Source organism: Penicillium crustosum (assembly GCF_028827405.1).
Source record: "Penicillium crustosum strain IBT 35664 chromosome Unknown utg000002l_segment0_segment0, whole genome shotgun sequence".
In the NCBI taxonomy this organism is placed as follows: domain Eukaryota; kingdom Fungi; phylum Ascomycota; class Eurotiomycetes; order Eurotiales; family Aspergillaceae; genus Penicillium; species Penicillium crustosum.
The window spans coordinates 2,625,605-2,640,123 of NW_026623123.1; the positions used below are offsets into that span (position 1 = coordinate 2,625,605).

The 14,519-nt window shown below is 45.6% G+C and overlaps 8 protein-coding genes across 8 annotated transcripts; 3 read left to right on the forward strand and 5 right to left on the reverse strand.

Moving 5' to 3' along the window:
* Window positions 1-2,292: 2,292 nt before the first annotated feature.
* N7487_004501 (uncharacterized protein) lies at window positions 2,293-3,195 on the reverse strand (the record flags this gene model as incomplete). The annotated part of the gene is made up of 2 exons (XM_056872248.1): window positions 2,293-2,828; window positions 2,880-3,195. 2 exons carry the CDS (start codon window positions 3,193-3,195, stop codon window positions 2,293-2,295), a joined length of 852 nt encoding a protein of 283 aa, XP_056729968.1.
* Window positions 3,196-5,241: 2,046 nt separating this feature from the next.
* On the reverse strand, window positions 5,242-5,685 carry N7487_004502 (uncharacterized protein; the record flags this gene model as incomplete). The annotated part of the gene is made up of 1 exon (XM_056872249.1): window positions 5,242-5,685. One exon carries the CDS (start codon window positions 5,683-5,685, stop codon window positions 5,242-5,244), a length of 444 nt encoding a protein of 147 aa, XP_056729969.1.
* Window positions 5,686-5,976: 291 nt separating this feature from the next.
* N7487_004503 (uncharacterized protein) lies at window positions 5,977-6,553 on the forward strand (the record flags this gene model as incomplete). Its single annotated transcript, XM_056872250.1, has 3 exons — window positions 5,977-6,102; window positions 6,158-6,229; window positions 6,281-6,553. The coding sequence occupies 3 exons, from the start codon at window positions 5,977-5,979 to the stop codon at window positions 6,551-6,553; spliced, it is 471 nt and encodes a 156-aa protein (XP_056729970.1).
* A 1,315-nt stretch (window positions 6,554-7,868) lies between these two features.
* On the forward strand, window positions 7,869-8,921 carry N7487_004504 (uncharacterized protein; the record flags this gene model as incomplete). Its single annotated transcript, XM_056872251.1, has 1 exon — window positions 7,869-8,921. One exon carries the CDS (start codon window positions 7,869-7,871, stop codon window positions 8,919-8,921), a length of 1,053 nt encoding a protein of 350 aa, XP_056729971.1.
* Window positions 8,922-9,078: 157 nt separating this feature from the next.
* On the reverse strand, window positions 9,079-11,276 carry N7487_004505 (DNA topoisomerase 3; the record flags this gene model as incomplete). Its single annotated transcript, XM_056872252.1, has 7 exons — window positions 9,079-9,868; window positions 9,918-10,054; window positions 10,106-10,428; window positions 10,486-10,655; window positions 10,709-10,887; window positions 10,938-11,138; window positions 11,190-11,276. 7 exons carry the CDS (start codon window positions 11,274-11,276, stop codon window positions 9,079-9,081), a joined length of 1,887 nt encoding a protein of 628 aa, XP_056729972.1.
* A 265-nt stretch (window positions 11,277-11,541) lies between these two features.
* N7487_004506 (DUF1295 domain protein) lies at window positions 11,542-12,652 on the forward strand (the record flags this gene model as incomplete). The annotated part of the gene is made up of 2 exons (XM_056872253.1): window positions 11,542-11,910; window positions 11,966-12,652. 2 exons carry the CDS (start codon window positions 11,542-11,544, stop codon window positions 12,650-12,652), a joined length of 1,056 nt encoding a protein of 351 aa, XP_056729973.1.
* Window positions 12,653-12,870: 218 nt separating this feature from the next.
* N7487_004507 (uncharacterized protein) lies at window positions 12,871-13,497 on the reverse strand (the record flags this gene model as incomplete). The annotated part of the gene is made up of 1 exon (XM_056872254.1): window positions 12,871-13,497. One exon carries the CDS (start codon window positions 13,495-13,497, stop codon window positions 12,871-12,873), a length of 627 nt encoding a protein of 208 aa, XP_056729974.1.
* A 9-nt stretch (window positions 13,498-13,506) lies between these two features.
* Window positions 13,507-13,905, reverse strand: N7487_004508 (uncharacterized protein; the record flags this gene model as incomplete). Its single annotated transcript, XM_056872255.1, has 1 exon — window positions 13,507-13,905. The coding sequence occupies one exon, from the start codon at window positions 13,903-13,905 to the stop codon at window positions 13,507-13,509; it is 399 nt and encodes a 132-aa protein (XP_056729975.1).
* Between the last annotated feature and the right edge of the window lie 614 nt (window positions 13,906-14,519).

Below are 14,519 nucleotides of genomic sequence, written 5' to 3' on the forward strand. Positions count from 1 at the left end.
TAGTCCCGGTACTCGTCGATCATGAACATTGGCATTCCAGCGGGGGGATTCCGCATCCCCGGGCCCGGATCACGAGGTGGCTGCGCTAGGCTAGTCGGGAACGGGGCCATAGACGCCTTTAATTTCTACAGTTCCGTCTCCCGTCGTAATCGATGACTGCGGGCCCGAATAAAGGCATGCTTGGTCTGAGCGAGAAGAAGGTCCTACGGGAACCTGGAACCTTGGGCTTTTTGGCCGTCGCAGCGTCTGTGCGGATTTTAATTCTTGACGGGATACAAATGGGATACAAATACGTGGGGGTGGGGCTATGCCAAGGGGAAAGCTTGTTTGTCCCGTCCACTTCAGGGCTGACAAAGGAGATTTGTCGTTCTTCACATGACTGGACTCGTACGTTCTGTTTTAATAGAATTTCTACATCCTTTCCTGAGATAAGTTCAATGGTAACATTTCTTATAAAATGACCAGTTATTTTCCTTCTCACGCCGATATGATTGGATGTCAGCGAATACATTCCCCATCATACAGTGTATTAGGATAAGACCCTTCCAGGAGGCTACTCCTGCAGGGGTCGACCAACCATGCCGTGTTTCCAGGTGCTTGTTTCCTTGATACTGGCCCATACCCATCGCCTTCAGGTCGACATATAGCAGCAGTTGAAAGCATCTATAGGCTTTTTACTCATATTGGATGTCATGAAGAGTAGGGTAATTCTATTAAACACTTCCCTCTTCGTTGGTAGTCGGTAGGGGAATGTGTGGGTAGTTGCCTGACCTTTTTCTCGGCCGTAATCTATCTCTAGAGCTACTATGTAAGTGAATATGAAAAGTACATACGGAGAAGATATTCTAACTGTGATATCGCTGGCGGCCTTGCATACATGGCACCCTTGATATCATCTTCAGGCCACCTACCCATACATGCATATCACCATGGGCGGTGGGATTCCGAAATAGGCGCCGAGAATTTAAGGCACTCTATATACAACATATATTAGGACCACCTCTTTCATTGTTGAACTTGAATCTATCAAACTCATCTTCTTTTTATACAAGTGGAGAACTTCCAAAAGCCTCCGTCAAGCTCTACTGGAGCACTGGCGAAAAGCAATCAAATCAATCGCACACGAAGCCCATACAGCACCTTTCCAGTGGCACAAGTGATTGATATCAATTTCATTATGTCCCAATTGATTGATCCTCAATCGATTTATCACTTTGATGCTCGACCAACCTATCAGTTTTCGTACCCGTTGAAACAAAAAGTCACTGAAGTGTTTGCATTACACTTTTCTCTTTTGGTTCTTGTTTCATCTGGGGCATTTTTACAGGTGCTATATTTTCGAACGTTAAAGTTAAAGACATTTGTCCGAGTCCTGATCAACATTGCTGCTGGAGCAATTGGTCATTTTCTACTGTTGTTGTTCAAACATCAGCCAGTATCTGATGTTAGTTGGGGCGAGGTCTCTTTTCGACTCGTGCTGCAGAAACTTTTATTTGGATACATTGTTGCGGACGTGATGTATTACAGCATACATCGTGTTCTGCATTGGAGATTGTTCTATCGACGAATTCATCGCTTTCACCATGAAACTAAGCAAGATGGACTATTAACGGCTCTGGATGTGCATCCGTTGGAATATGTTTTTGCCCAGATGTCAACTGAGTTGATGTCTGCATGGATGGTTGGAGCAACTCTTCCGGAGCTTTGCTTCCTAAGCAGTGTGGCGAAGATCTTTGCGATGTATTCGCATTCTCGAAGCGATGCAAAAGCCTGGATTAGTGTTATGGAACACGAAACGCATCATCATGACGGACGTCACAATTTTGGAGTGACTGGTTTAATGGATTGGGCTTTTGGTACAATGAAATAAAGGGATTCTCCTACTTTCTGGCTGAAAGAGGAGCAAATGTTGTCTGGGCCAATGTGGGAGGGTTGGTAGGGGGTTTTTGGTTCGGTTGCTCAATACAAACTGACTTTGTCTTCGATATTTATTGTGAAAAGCCTGATTGATTTCTCTTGAGGTCTTTCGAAATTCGAAGATAGCACAGGAGGAAAGAAGGGAAGTTGTTAAACAGGAGGAAAGGGGGCTCGGAAGCACTTGAGCATGTAGGAGAATGCAACTCTTGCTGGCAATAGGGCTATAAATGAAACAGTTTGAACTAAATGAAGAAGGTTGTGGTGGAATTGAAAAAAGTTCTATTGTTTACTTTATTTACCGGGTCTGGTGATAATAGATTGAACTGTGTATCAGATCTCACTTCACAAGTCATACAATGATAGATTCCTCACAACCTATAGAGTAAACTTCTCCTTATTCTCCTGCAGCCACTGCTCAAGCCTTTCTGGAGCCTTGTGAGTATACTTCCGCACATTGTCCACTCCAACTTCGAAATCCGGCTCGTCCCAAATGAAGCTTCTCGGCCCGGTAACAGATTCAACAAACCACCTGGCAACCGGCCCTGGAAGTCCCCTCTGCTGTATATCCTTCACTGCCTGTTCCTTTCCAACAACGGTGATCTTGATTTCCTTGCTCAGAACACGGCCAATGATACTTAAAGCATCTTTCACGGATAACCGATCTGGTCCAACCAAAGGGATGGTGCTCTCCTGTGTACCATACGCTAGAACCATCCCAATGACTTGCCCGATGTCTTTTGGCGAGATCCAGTCGAATTCGGCGTCAGGATTTGGCAGCTTGACCTCACCCTGCGCAATTTCATCCTTAAAATGTAGAACATTGCTCGCGAAATAAGCCGGTCGCACAGCACAGCACCGGTTACCAAAGACACTCTCAAGATCTATCTCCACTTTTGCATGGACATATGGAACTATGTCAGTGGGTGGTGTAGCATGTCGATTGCCCTAGACGAGGAAGCTACTCAGAAGAACGACAAATTCGATTCCACCTTCTTGAAGCGCCACAAAGGTAGGCCGCATGCCGTCTGGAATACCTTGGATTGCATAGACAAAGGCAGTCTTGGCACCACTCTGGCGAACTGCAGTCTGAACGGTTTCAGGTTTCGTGAGGTCTGCTTGGACTTTCTCGGCGGAGATGTCACCGAGTATCGGAATGGGCTTTGAAGGATCGCGGATGGCGAGAGTAACTTTTACACCCTCTTGATATGCCTTACGTGCGGCAGCTGAGCCAACACTTCCAGTTGCGCCGAAAATAATAACATTACTAGGAGAGGCCATTTAGAGTGGTAGTAAAGTATTTCAAGTTGAGTGAAGTGAAGGGGGAAACTAATATGCTCAAGTTGTCATAGAGTATTATTCAGGGGTTTAAACACACCAAATGGCTTGAAGCTAGGGTACATTTCCAATTTACGACCAACTCATTTGTATGCGACACACGGACCTTCGGGCCCCGATGCACCGACAAAGCCCGAGAGAGCGAGCTGTTGAGAGTTTGGAAGGCCTGGGGTGCTCTGTGCCATGTCACCTATTGTATGACGAGGTAGTATTTCATTGCATATGACTCCATAGCCGGGTGTTTTTGTTGTGGGCTAGTAGTTGACCTATCATTGGTCCAATGTACGAGCATAGCCACTCTGTGCAAACTATGAAACAGATCGAAGTGAAGTACATGACCAGATCGGCTTTGTGTTCGAGATTCACGATTAGTGCTGACAATAAAATGAAGGTGTTGGTAGCCAACGGCAAATGAACTCGGTGATTAAGCTGCAGGTCTCGGCGTACATCAGAGCCGAACTCGCCGTGGAGGCCAGGTTAAGAGTGCGGCCGAAATCCACTTATACGACATTCTTGGGCATTAATCACTACATATATCACCCCAAATTTTCTCGTATACCCACTTCCGCATGTCCACTTTGGCTGACATTAGGCGCCCGATTATGCCCTATGAGGCTTTGCCCTTATAGGGCGGCTCGAGAAAGCTTCCCGCGACCAAGCAACGACAATAATAGAACAAGATCAGCTTTTCTCAGTGATTGTGTGGGTCATAAATATGCATGGTCTTTATTCTCGGAATGCACCACTGCATGCTACTATAGTATAGTATCTATTAATTATATTTCTTACCAAACGAAGACGGTACTAACAAGCTTAATATAATGGGATTTTAAATCAATATTCTACCTATATTCTATACGTCTTTTGAAGCCACAAGGGAAACAATTAGCAATACTGACTTACCATGCCCTGAGTATGGAGCTTTTATCTCTGGTTTGAATACTTTACATAAGGTGCCCATGTTAGACTCTACATTTTAAGGTAAGCTAGCGTCTAGAGACACAGCTAGATATACAGAAGTTCCAATGTTTTGTAAACAAGCAGTCAGATTATTACCTATTTGGTAAATATCTCGCTAATACCTCAAACATGTATTCACCGGTTCATGGCTTAAGAGTACCTAGCATTGTAGATATCTGCCGCCGATTGAAAGATCGGCGAGCTGGCCATAAGCATGGTTGCGGCACTCAGGAAGTAGAGGATACCAAGTTGATAGGAAGAGAAATGGGTATAAATCGCTTGGCAAAATCCCAGGGTAAGGGATGAGTACCATGATGCAGTCGAGAATTTTCCTTCTTATTCATTCAGGATTGCAGACAGTATGGATTTCTTTCACCACGCCCCATAAAACTGAAGTACCAGGTGGGCTCGCCGTGTCTGATGCGGCAAGTGTTGTCATACACGTATCCTGGGGTGTCGAGAGCCCAGTACTCAGAATTCTCATCTGGAGTATTCTGCATGCAATCCAAACATAGACCGTCGAAATAGCTTTCAACCTGTCTTCGTGTATACTCCACCACACGTTTCCAGGAGCGGGAGCACGAATTACATATCTGCGCTGATTCTGGATGGCTGTTTGTGATCGTGTCATTATCGAAGTTCACCAGTCGATCAAGAATGTCTCGGACGCAATTTTTGTGGATGTCACCATCCAGTGGCCTGACCCCAATTCGATGCAGTTCCCTCATGTAGAAAAATATATTTCGTGCTACACAATCACAATGAGCATAATCGATAGCCACGTTTACATCTTCAAAAAGAGATCTTTGAAGAATGGTTCTGAGCCGCCTTCTAACTGCGTTCAGTTGTTCTGTTTTCGAGTTAGAGCCATTTAGCCTTAGAGCCGTGAGTGATTTCAACTTACGCATGACGATAGGGGGCATATGCATTGGCTCAAAAGATGCCGAGTCTGGAGGTGCCATTTCCGTGATATGACCTGGCGTGCTGTAGACGAGTCTCTTTGACACGTGTTGGAACACTTTTGCGTGGTCAAAGAAATAGCAAGGAAATAAAAGCTGGCGATTGAAAGCCCAATCCTCCCATCTTGTGGGGGGGGGTTGCTTCCTGATCAATCCAATTAAATTGTGCGAACCAGCCCATCAGCCTTTTGGGATCCAGTTGATACTTGTTGCAGGCCTTGATGGTGTACCAGACATCTGCAACAGAGACAGTCTCTGGCTTGGTATCCACCCCATGAATCTCCCCCAATATCACTTCCATGCTTTTGATCGTATCGCCTCTGAGAGTAGGATTGCGACTTCCGGATTCTTCCCACCGAGATGAGAACATTATTTCAAAGTATAGATTGCTTGCGATCAGTTTTGATCGATCAACGTGAAATAAGGCTGTCTTCTTTTTGCTTTCGTCGTTTTTGCTTGGCTCTTCAATGACGATAAGCGTCACATCACCCGGTGTTGCGAACAAGAAGCCCATGTTCGCCGTGAGAGCTGAGAGACAAATAATGAAGAGTAGAGTCGACGTGGTTGAGGGAAGAGGTTCGAATAAAGAAAAGAAAAGAGAGAGAGAGGATGAAGAAGAAGAAGAAGAAGAAGAAGAAGAAGAAGAAGAAGAAGGGAGAAGAGGTGTCGAAGAGGGAAACGTCTGAGGCAAGGAAGGAGCTGCCCACTGCTCAGAGCATCTCAACCACTTTTCCTCTCGCAATCGCTTTCCTCTTCATCCTCTCTTCTACTAGGAAAGAACTCTGAAACCGAAACTGCTTTCAAAATGTCAGTCTCTGATCCTGTGCTAGACAGTTATAACTGTCCCGCATTTCTACGATGCTGCAACGCGTACAGAGAGTATCTCGTCAAGACTGAGGCTCGGGAGCTCCAGCTCCCACTTTACACGACGGTAAGTCTATATGAGGAGAATCAACTGCGGAAAATTTTATTAACTGTGTTAACAGAACTCTGCTGGTGAAATCATTGTGTACCATGGCGAGGTCTATTGTCGTGTACCGGGGTGTAAACACAATCATGTCAGTGCATTTATACCAAGGCTTTCCGAATTGGCTATTAATTGAATGTAGGTCCCTACCTCTGCAACCAACAACCTTCGTCAACACCTCATCAGGCATGGCCTACACCTCCCGACGAGTGCCACAGGTCGATTGACGCAGGCTAGAAAGGATGCCGCCATTCAGTGGTACAAGTCCCTGTTTGAGGCCGAAGAAGATGACGACAACAAGAACAGCGATGACGACGACGATGCGGAGGATGACCATGCAGGGAACAACCGTGCAGAGGAAGACGATGAGGAATATGCAGACGACGGCGAAGACTACGACGAGGACGACGATTGAGACGATGAAGATACTGCAGCAGACTAAAGTCTCCCTCTTAGCAGATGTTGCTTCTTTCTATGTCACCATTGAAAATTGCCGCATATGCACCGAGCCCATAAGACATTTTACCATCGAATGGAGTGGATCAACCATTCAATATCACACGTAATTGATTTAGGACGTGAGGCCCTGACCTCGGCAGGACAGGTGGGGGCTTCACGGGGCTAGTAGGGTAATACAATAAATCCTAGGGGCTATGATGTATAGTGTATGTAACTCAATATTATGAAAGAAGATACAAAGCCGATATCCCAAAAAACCCCGAGAGAGTCCTTAGATCAACATAGGTAACCTAGAGCTTAATCACTATTCAATTTCAGGTTCGCTGGTAGTCTTGCCGGCAGTGATCTCGATCCTGTTGATGGTCATTGTGTTGACAGCATAAGCTGAAGATCCTAGACAAGTGTTGCACGGGTGGAAACCTACGACATAAACATGAAAAGAGTTCTTTGCGTCCTCCCCTATTTCATGTTCATCTTCTAGCAAATGCAGATTATGAATATGGCTAAATGCATGAGGAAATCATTGACAAATCCACCCATGCCTCTGTTGGTCAATTTGATTTAGTTTGTTACAAGTCAACTATTATCAATATTCTATATATGAATATTGGAATCAAACATCAAGAACGTTCACTTGTACGATAGAAGATTCACTGTCTAGACTGTATACATAGAAATCAGTGTGATAATAATGCTTTTGTTGTTTGTTCTAAGCGTTTCCCTACATCTCATAATCCGTTTAATACGATTAAAGGGATTTGTAGTATTTCTGGAAAAGCCCCTATTATCGGGAGAACCAGTTTGAACTCCATCTGACATGCTTTTAGAGCGTCTTTGTGTCAGTGTTGGTGAGTAATTTTCTTTGAGCTCATTGTTGTGTGTGCTTAGACAATGAGGCTTAACTCAACATTGTTGAATATGATCAGATCTATTGATATACCTATAGACGAGCCCTATTTTCTATTGCCATAGTAAGAATAGAGCAGAATACAAGTGGGAGATATTCAAAAAGATAGCTAAATATAAGAATCAACCAAATAAAGAAACAATCATGCTGGACATAATGCAACTCTCAAACAATCACCAGCCCGAACAATGAATGGTTATTCAAGTTTGAATATAGGAAACACCGTGAATGAAACAAAGAGTTGCCTATTCATTGTTACAGTCTTGCCTTCTTCGCGATGTATTTAAGCTCTCAAGACACCGAGAAAGACGGAGATTCCCTTGAGTCTCTTGAAATCCACTGATCTGATATTAAATCTACAAACATGTTCGACCAACTGGTGCTGGGAGCCATTTTTACCGGCCTCAGTAGCATTGGCCTCTGGCATTCGATTCCATTGACCGGAGTCAACCCTTCCAACTCGTTCTTTTGGCGGACTGTCAGCTCTTTCGAAATTGTATATTCCATTCACAACTTGCGCAAAATACACCCTTTGATTTTCCCCGATCACGACGCAATCCCAGAGCACGACCTCCTTCTGCAATTTTCACTTGATGCTCAACAGTACGAGAATGCCAGGCTGGCCCTGGAAAACTCGGCCAAGGTAGCATCACTACACATCGACAACCCAGGAGTTACAACGCCCATGTTAGACCTGAGTGCTACAGCGATGCCAGCCTCGTTCTATCTGAACAACACCTCGGCAACGCAGCTCAGCCACCAACAACTGCAGCAGCCCCACCTAGTCGAGACTAACACGCCGTATTGCACTATCATGGCTATGCTCGTTTTTGTTATTCTAACAATGCAAACAATGGGTTTTGGGATAGCGAGTAACATCAAGCACAACGTCGAGGATTTGCAATACGATTATATGAACCGAATGAGCGCCGTGCAAGAACAATTCCGTATCTTGATGTTAGAGGTCCGACAGCTTCGAAGAGAAAATGAACAAGTACGACCTGTTTTCGTTCACCTGGCAGAGTCCATCACAAACTCCTCGGCCGACCTCCAACATTGTCTGTTGCATATTGTTGGTGTGATGGAAAGCAAATACACGTCCGGCATGATTGACATTGAGTCCAAATTGGACGAGGTCAGTCAACAACACCAGAATTTGATGAAAAATACTGAAAGTTTCCCTCAGATTCCGAGACAGCTGGCTTGGCTTAATATATTGATGGCGAAGAACATGTCCAGCGATATACCCGAAGGATTGGACCCGCCCGATGTGGATTTAAGCAAGAGCCCTACCCCCGAGCAGATGAGTCGAGGTTACAATCGCAACACCGTAGGAAAATCCAACGGAATTCCCAGATTCGTGGGAAATCAGGGTGTTAAGAAGGGAAAAGGACATCAGTCCAATGATCAGGACTAGGGCATACGAAGATTCACATCTCATGTTCCTTTCTTTTTGAATATCTGAAATTTCAATTAATTAATTTCAATTAATTTCAAGGTTGGAGACAGAAAGGCTCAATCAATTGAATATTTCATTAAGATTATCTATGATCCCTTTTGTAAGAGACTGACAATCATGACGTGGTTTCTTCAACAAGATACTTGCGACAAGCAGTCTTCAGCATGTTGATGCGTCTCTGTGTGTGAATGAAGACTTCTCGGTACATATCCAGACTTTGCTGAACGACCTCCTGTCGAGTTTTGGTGCCCGAGCAGATCTCAACCATTCTCAATTCCATCTCCTTGCGAAGGAATGGCTTGCTGAGAGACACACTATTAGGGAGGCCCTCGACAACATTGTCATACCCTTCCACAAGGGCAACACCTAAGCGGGTCGGAATAAATTCCTGCACTGAGCTGCGGCCGCTGCCTCGTTGGTTTATGGCGACGTATTCACGTTCTTTGATCTTTGCAATATGCTCTGCCATTGTGGCATCTGTACCAATCCCATTGGCATCCATCAGGCCAATGAGCTCGGGCTCAGTCAGATAGTTCGGAGCTGTTGTTTTGCCTTCGAAAATATTGGCTTCTGTGGGCTCAAAGAGCTCCCCTAGTTCAAAGTTGGGAAGTTGCTGGCTGCTTTCCCACTTATCGTACACGTATACATCCAAGTAGTTTCTCTCCAACACGATAAGACCATTTGTGTGGAAGGATTCGTCGCCATATTGGATTTCAATATCTGTGCTCTGGCCTTTTGCGTCATCGGAACAGCAGGCGAGGAACCGACGGGCAACAAATTCATAGACCTTCTTTTCATTGGCATTCAATTGATTTGGTGAAACCCAGCTGACAGGATGAATAGGTGGATGGGCTTTGTCATTGTGGCGACCAGAGCGAGGAGTCCTGAACTTGCCATCAATAAGCCTAGAGAGGCATTAGTTTTGTATATAAAAGGGATGTCCAATAAGCTTACTCTCGAGCATACTGACCCCATGAGCTGTCGGGGTATTGCTTTTCGATCAGTTTCTTTAGATCGATTGCTTTGTCAAACTGATCTGTCTCGGTTCTGGGATAGCTGATGAATCCCTTGGTGTAAAGTGCTTCTGCTACCTTTGAGCTTGTTAGATATCATCCACATCCAATACAAGATTGGTTTCCTACCTTCATGATAGTCTGACTGTCTAAACGAAGAAATCGACTGCCCATCATCTGTAGGTCTACCGTAGTCAAGGGCAACGGCCGCCATTTGCTTTTAGGTTTCTGGTTCACTTTCGTGACTTTGGCTTGCTTTGCAACCAAACATCGCTCTAACATCATCGTCACGACTGCTCGGTCAAATAAATGTACTCGCTTCCAGAGAAAGTTGATCTTCTTGCCTTCACGGCTGAGTATGACCTTGATGCCCCAAAATGTTTCTGGTTTGAAATTCTGGACTCTCAAGTATCGGTCGACGACGAATCCCAAAGTAGGAAATTGACAGGATCCTAACTTGCGAGTTAGTTTATTTGTATGTATATTATATATAATGACCGATAACTTACCATAGCTGATAACCTTTTCCTTCAAAGCTGCCACCACTGTTTGTAGTTGTAGAGTCTGTAGGCGGGTGAATGCAGCGCCGATTCGAAGATCCAGCTCGATTCTGGCAGCCACAGCACTGGCCTGATATTCGTCGAGATTGACTGGTTCTAAAGCAGCCCGGCGAACATGCCTATCCTTGGATCAGTTTGAGTAGACACCAAAAAAAGAATCAACATTACTTACGCGCTTTCTGTGTTGCTGAACTTGGCTCGCTTGACCTCGATCCGAGCATTTCCTGCTTTTGCCTGATTGCGGACCTCAGAACCGATATGTTCACCTTCGCGATCACAATCCGTCCAAATAAACAGGGCTTTGGAGTACTTGGCTTGGTTTCGGATGTTCTCCGCAATTGGTAGCTTGTCCTAGTGAAGACATCAGCATGCGGTCAATACAGCTGCTGGAAATTCCCTACCTTATCAACAGTCTCTTGCACAGGAGCCTCGAATAGAGACCCTGGAGGACAGGACATCCAACCTTTGTACTGGCGGTCAAAGTCTAGGCCAGTCAGATGGCCCACTACGCTGGTCATGGTGACCGAGCAGTTACCCCAGGCACCACCAAAATTGAACTCAAATTCATAGTTTTTCACATATTGATTCCCACGAATGGCATGCTATGCTTGATGTTAGCTGGATACATCGGAATTCTTTAAAATATAACCCACTGTCTGAAAAGCACCTCCCGACAAGTGAGTGGCCACTGCGCGGGCAATGGCAGGCTTTTCGGCCACACACAGGATTTTGCGAGCCATGATGAGCTCCAATCTAGATCACATGGAGTTCATCGTGGTGGTGGCCTTGAATGTCCTGATGTCGATCACATCTTGTTCTGGATAACTCGGACGCGAAGAGATGGGATGCCTGAGACGCGATGTAGTGCCTGAGGCATTTATTCCATTTTAGGCACGCTATTCCCAATCAGGCAACTACAGGCCAACATACCCGTCCAACTCCACCGGAGCAAACGGTTTTGTTTTCCTTTTCTCCTGCGGCATTTTGGTCCTATATAGCACAGCAATGGCGTCTTTACCACTTCCCCGTTTGGAGTCCCTTTTGGATTATACCTCGTTTGAGCTCACTGTTCTCCCCTACTTGTCGCAGTTGCAATGGCTACCTGACAGCTTGCGCGCAGCCGGTACCGATGTGTATAGCTTGCGAGCTCTCTATCTAGCTACCAACCCGCTTGTCTCTGCGCTTGCTTTCGGTGGAGCTTTGGCTGGCTTGCTTTTCATCGCGGCCGAAATCAACCGGAACTATTCACAAATAGACCGGTTTTGGAGCATTCTTCCCGCGCTGTACAATGTGCATTTCGCCGTCTGGGCTCGTTTGTCCGGCATCCAGACCCAGACTTTGGATACAATTGCTGTCATCAGTGTTCTCTGGAGTGTAAGTTGGATCTTCTTCCTAGCCTCTACTTATGCTGACTCGAATTATGGAATAGGTTCGCTTGACTTTCAACTACTGGCGCAAAGGAGGATACTCGATTGGCTCAGAAGATTACCGCTGGGAGATTGTGCGCTCTAAAGTGAACAATAGCTTTCTTTTCATGATCTTCAACCTCGGATTCATTGCATTCGCTCAGTCGCTGCTGCTCCTTCTCATCACCGCTCCCACCTATATTTTTGTTGTCGCCGCATACAACCAGGGAACCGATGCCTTTGGCCTTCCTGACTTGGCCTTCTCTCGTGCTGCGTTTTTCTTCATCATTATTGAATTCTTCGCCGACGGGCAGCAGTGGAAGTTCCAGTCCGCTAAGAAGGAGTACCAAACCAATGCGCGCATTCCTGAGCCCTACAAGGACCAGTTTTCCGCTGAAGATCTTGAGCGAGGCTTTGTTGTTAGTGGCCTCTGGTCTTGGTCGCGACACCCCAACTTTGTTGCCGAGCAGGCCTTTTGGTTGACCATGTATCTGTGGTCCTGCTACCGCACCGAGACTTACTACAACTGGGCCGGTCTGGGTGCTTTGGGATATCTTGCTATTTTCCAGGGAAGCGTGCGTCTAACTGAAGCTATCACCGCTGGCAAGTACCCCGAGTACAGCGACTACCAGGCTCGTGTTGGCAGGTTCATCCCTCGCTTGTCTGTCAAGGCGAAGAATACCAAAAAGACTAGCAAGAAGAGCACTTAATGTGTTGGTTGATATATAAGAAGAGGATGATGAGGATCTCTACCATATGGGTGGACGTGTTTTACATGTGATTTTCTGCACTTTCTTAGCATTTTACCTCAAACTATCGATTTTGACACAATGCACACTATTTTTTTTTAATGTATTCAGGCACTAATCATTCATTGCAACAGACTGAAAACATGAGATACATATTGGCAGGACTTCGAAAAACATGGTCATGCACCAGAATTCTTCGTGTAACGAGCGACTTGCATGCGACGTGCTTGTTCTGCTTCGATGATTGGGAATAGTCCTCTGAAAGTGCTGATTGCTTCATTCATTCTCTCTTTATCTTTGAATTTCCCCACCAGCTCAGAGACCCAAGCCTCCCACTTCGGACCAAGATTCACCAAGATGAGCTGGCACCATAGCCATTCGTTAGCTCCGTCTCCTCTGAAATGGTTGCCGCGGCCATTGTATTTCCCTCCATTGCTACCATCTTTCTCTCCGCGGTTACATTGAATCGCTCGGCTGCACAACACCATCTTCTCTATGTATTCTTTCAATGACGCACACTCGTCATACTTGATACCTATGATATCACGTAGGCCCTTGACCGAACGCATCTTCATGGGAACGTCTCTCCCATACGTTCTCTCCAGAAATTGCCACGTCTCCCATGCATCCAATTCCTCCAGAGCACACAGTTCTTGTCGAATGGGCTGTGACACGTTGCTGAAAACCATCATCCAAAGATTCAGGTTGGACTGAATGCCTTGTGTGCTCGAGCTGATGTGCGTCGACATTTCAAGATCAACATCAGTGATCCACAATCCGCCGCACTGCTCGATGTTCTTCTTCATCCGGTGCGCTCAATCCTTGTAGTTCTCCGGGCCGAGGGACTTTTCTTTCAAACAGTCCGGACTGTAGAATCGGGATATCGTATCATGTGGAAGCTGATAGGGTTGTTCAGTGGTATGCCAGTATTGATGAGACTGCTTCAGTGTTATCATCCCGTGTGGAGTAGGATAGGTGCCTGGGGCCAGGGTCTGTCTATTTTGAGGTACAGCAGTCCTGGTTGATTCGCCGCTGCCAGTTTGAAAACAGCTGGGCTGCTTTCTCATCGCTGGATCATACCAAACACGGTCGAATGCGCGGATAGCATCGGTCGTCCATTTTGTCTCAACTTTTGGGCTGCTCTTGTCGGAACTTGTGTCATCACTGAGTAGATCCCGACCATTCTCGTCTCGAAGTGCAGGGATACGCAGCATCTTCGGCGAATCAGGATCCCAGCCTGAAGCTCTGACAGATGAACTATTGCCTGAGGACAGGAAAATGTTGAATTAATTGGCGTTCCGGGGCTAGATGTTTCCCCTTGGAGTGTAATGCTCTCGCATGAACTTAGCTGTATGTAGGGTTTGGGGGATTGAACTATATTGCTAATAGATTGAGTGCCATAAATGTGTTCTTGATTAGTCTTTAACCCTCTCATTTATATAGACGTCGTCTTCATGGCTAGACTGTTTGTCCTCTTTGCCTTGAGTCTCTTTGTGGGTTTGTATGAACAACCATAGCAGGTTTTAGACGCCATAGCGCCAACCGGGTTTTTGCCGGACAGAAAATTAAAGGTATATACTTAAAAAGAGTATCTGAAAGAGAATCATCTAAAAAACATGACAAGGCCGCATAAGCGGCCGACTTTTCTCATTGATAATAAATCAGTAATCTATACCTATAGCCCTTACGAATTTCACTCGTACTAAGACCGTATCTAGAGAAGGGGGCAGAATATGTCTGCCTTTTACTCATTAGGGCGTCTTTCTTCTATATCCTGCAACATTACCGATCTCAATCTCGGTGATGATTTTTTAGATGGGAGAAGCCG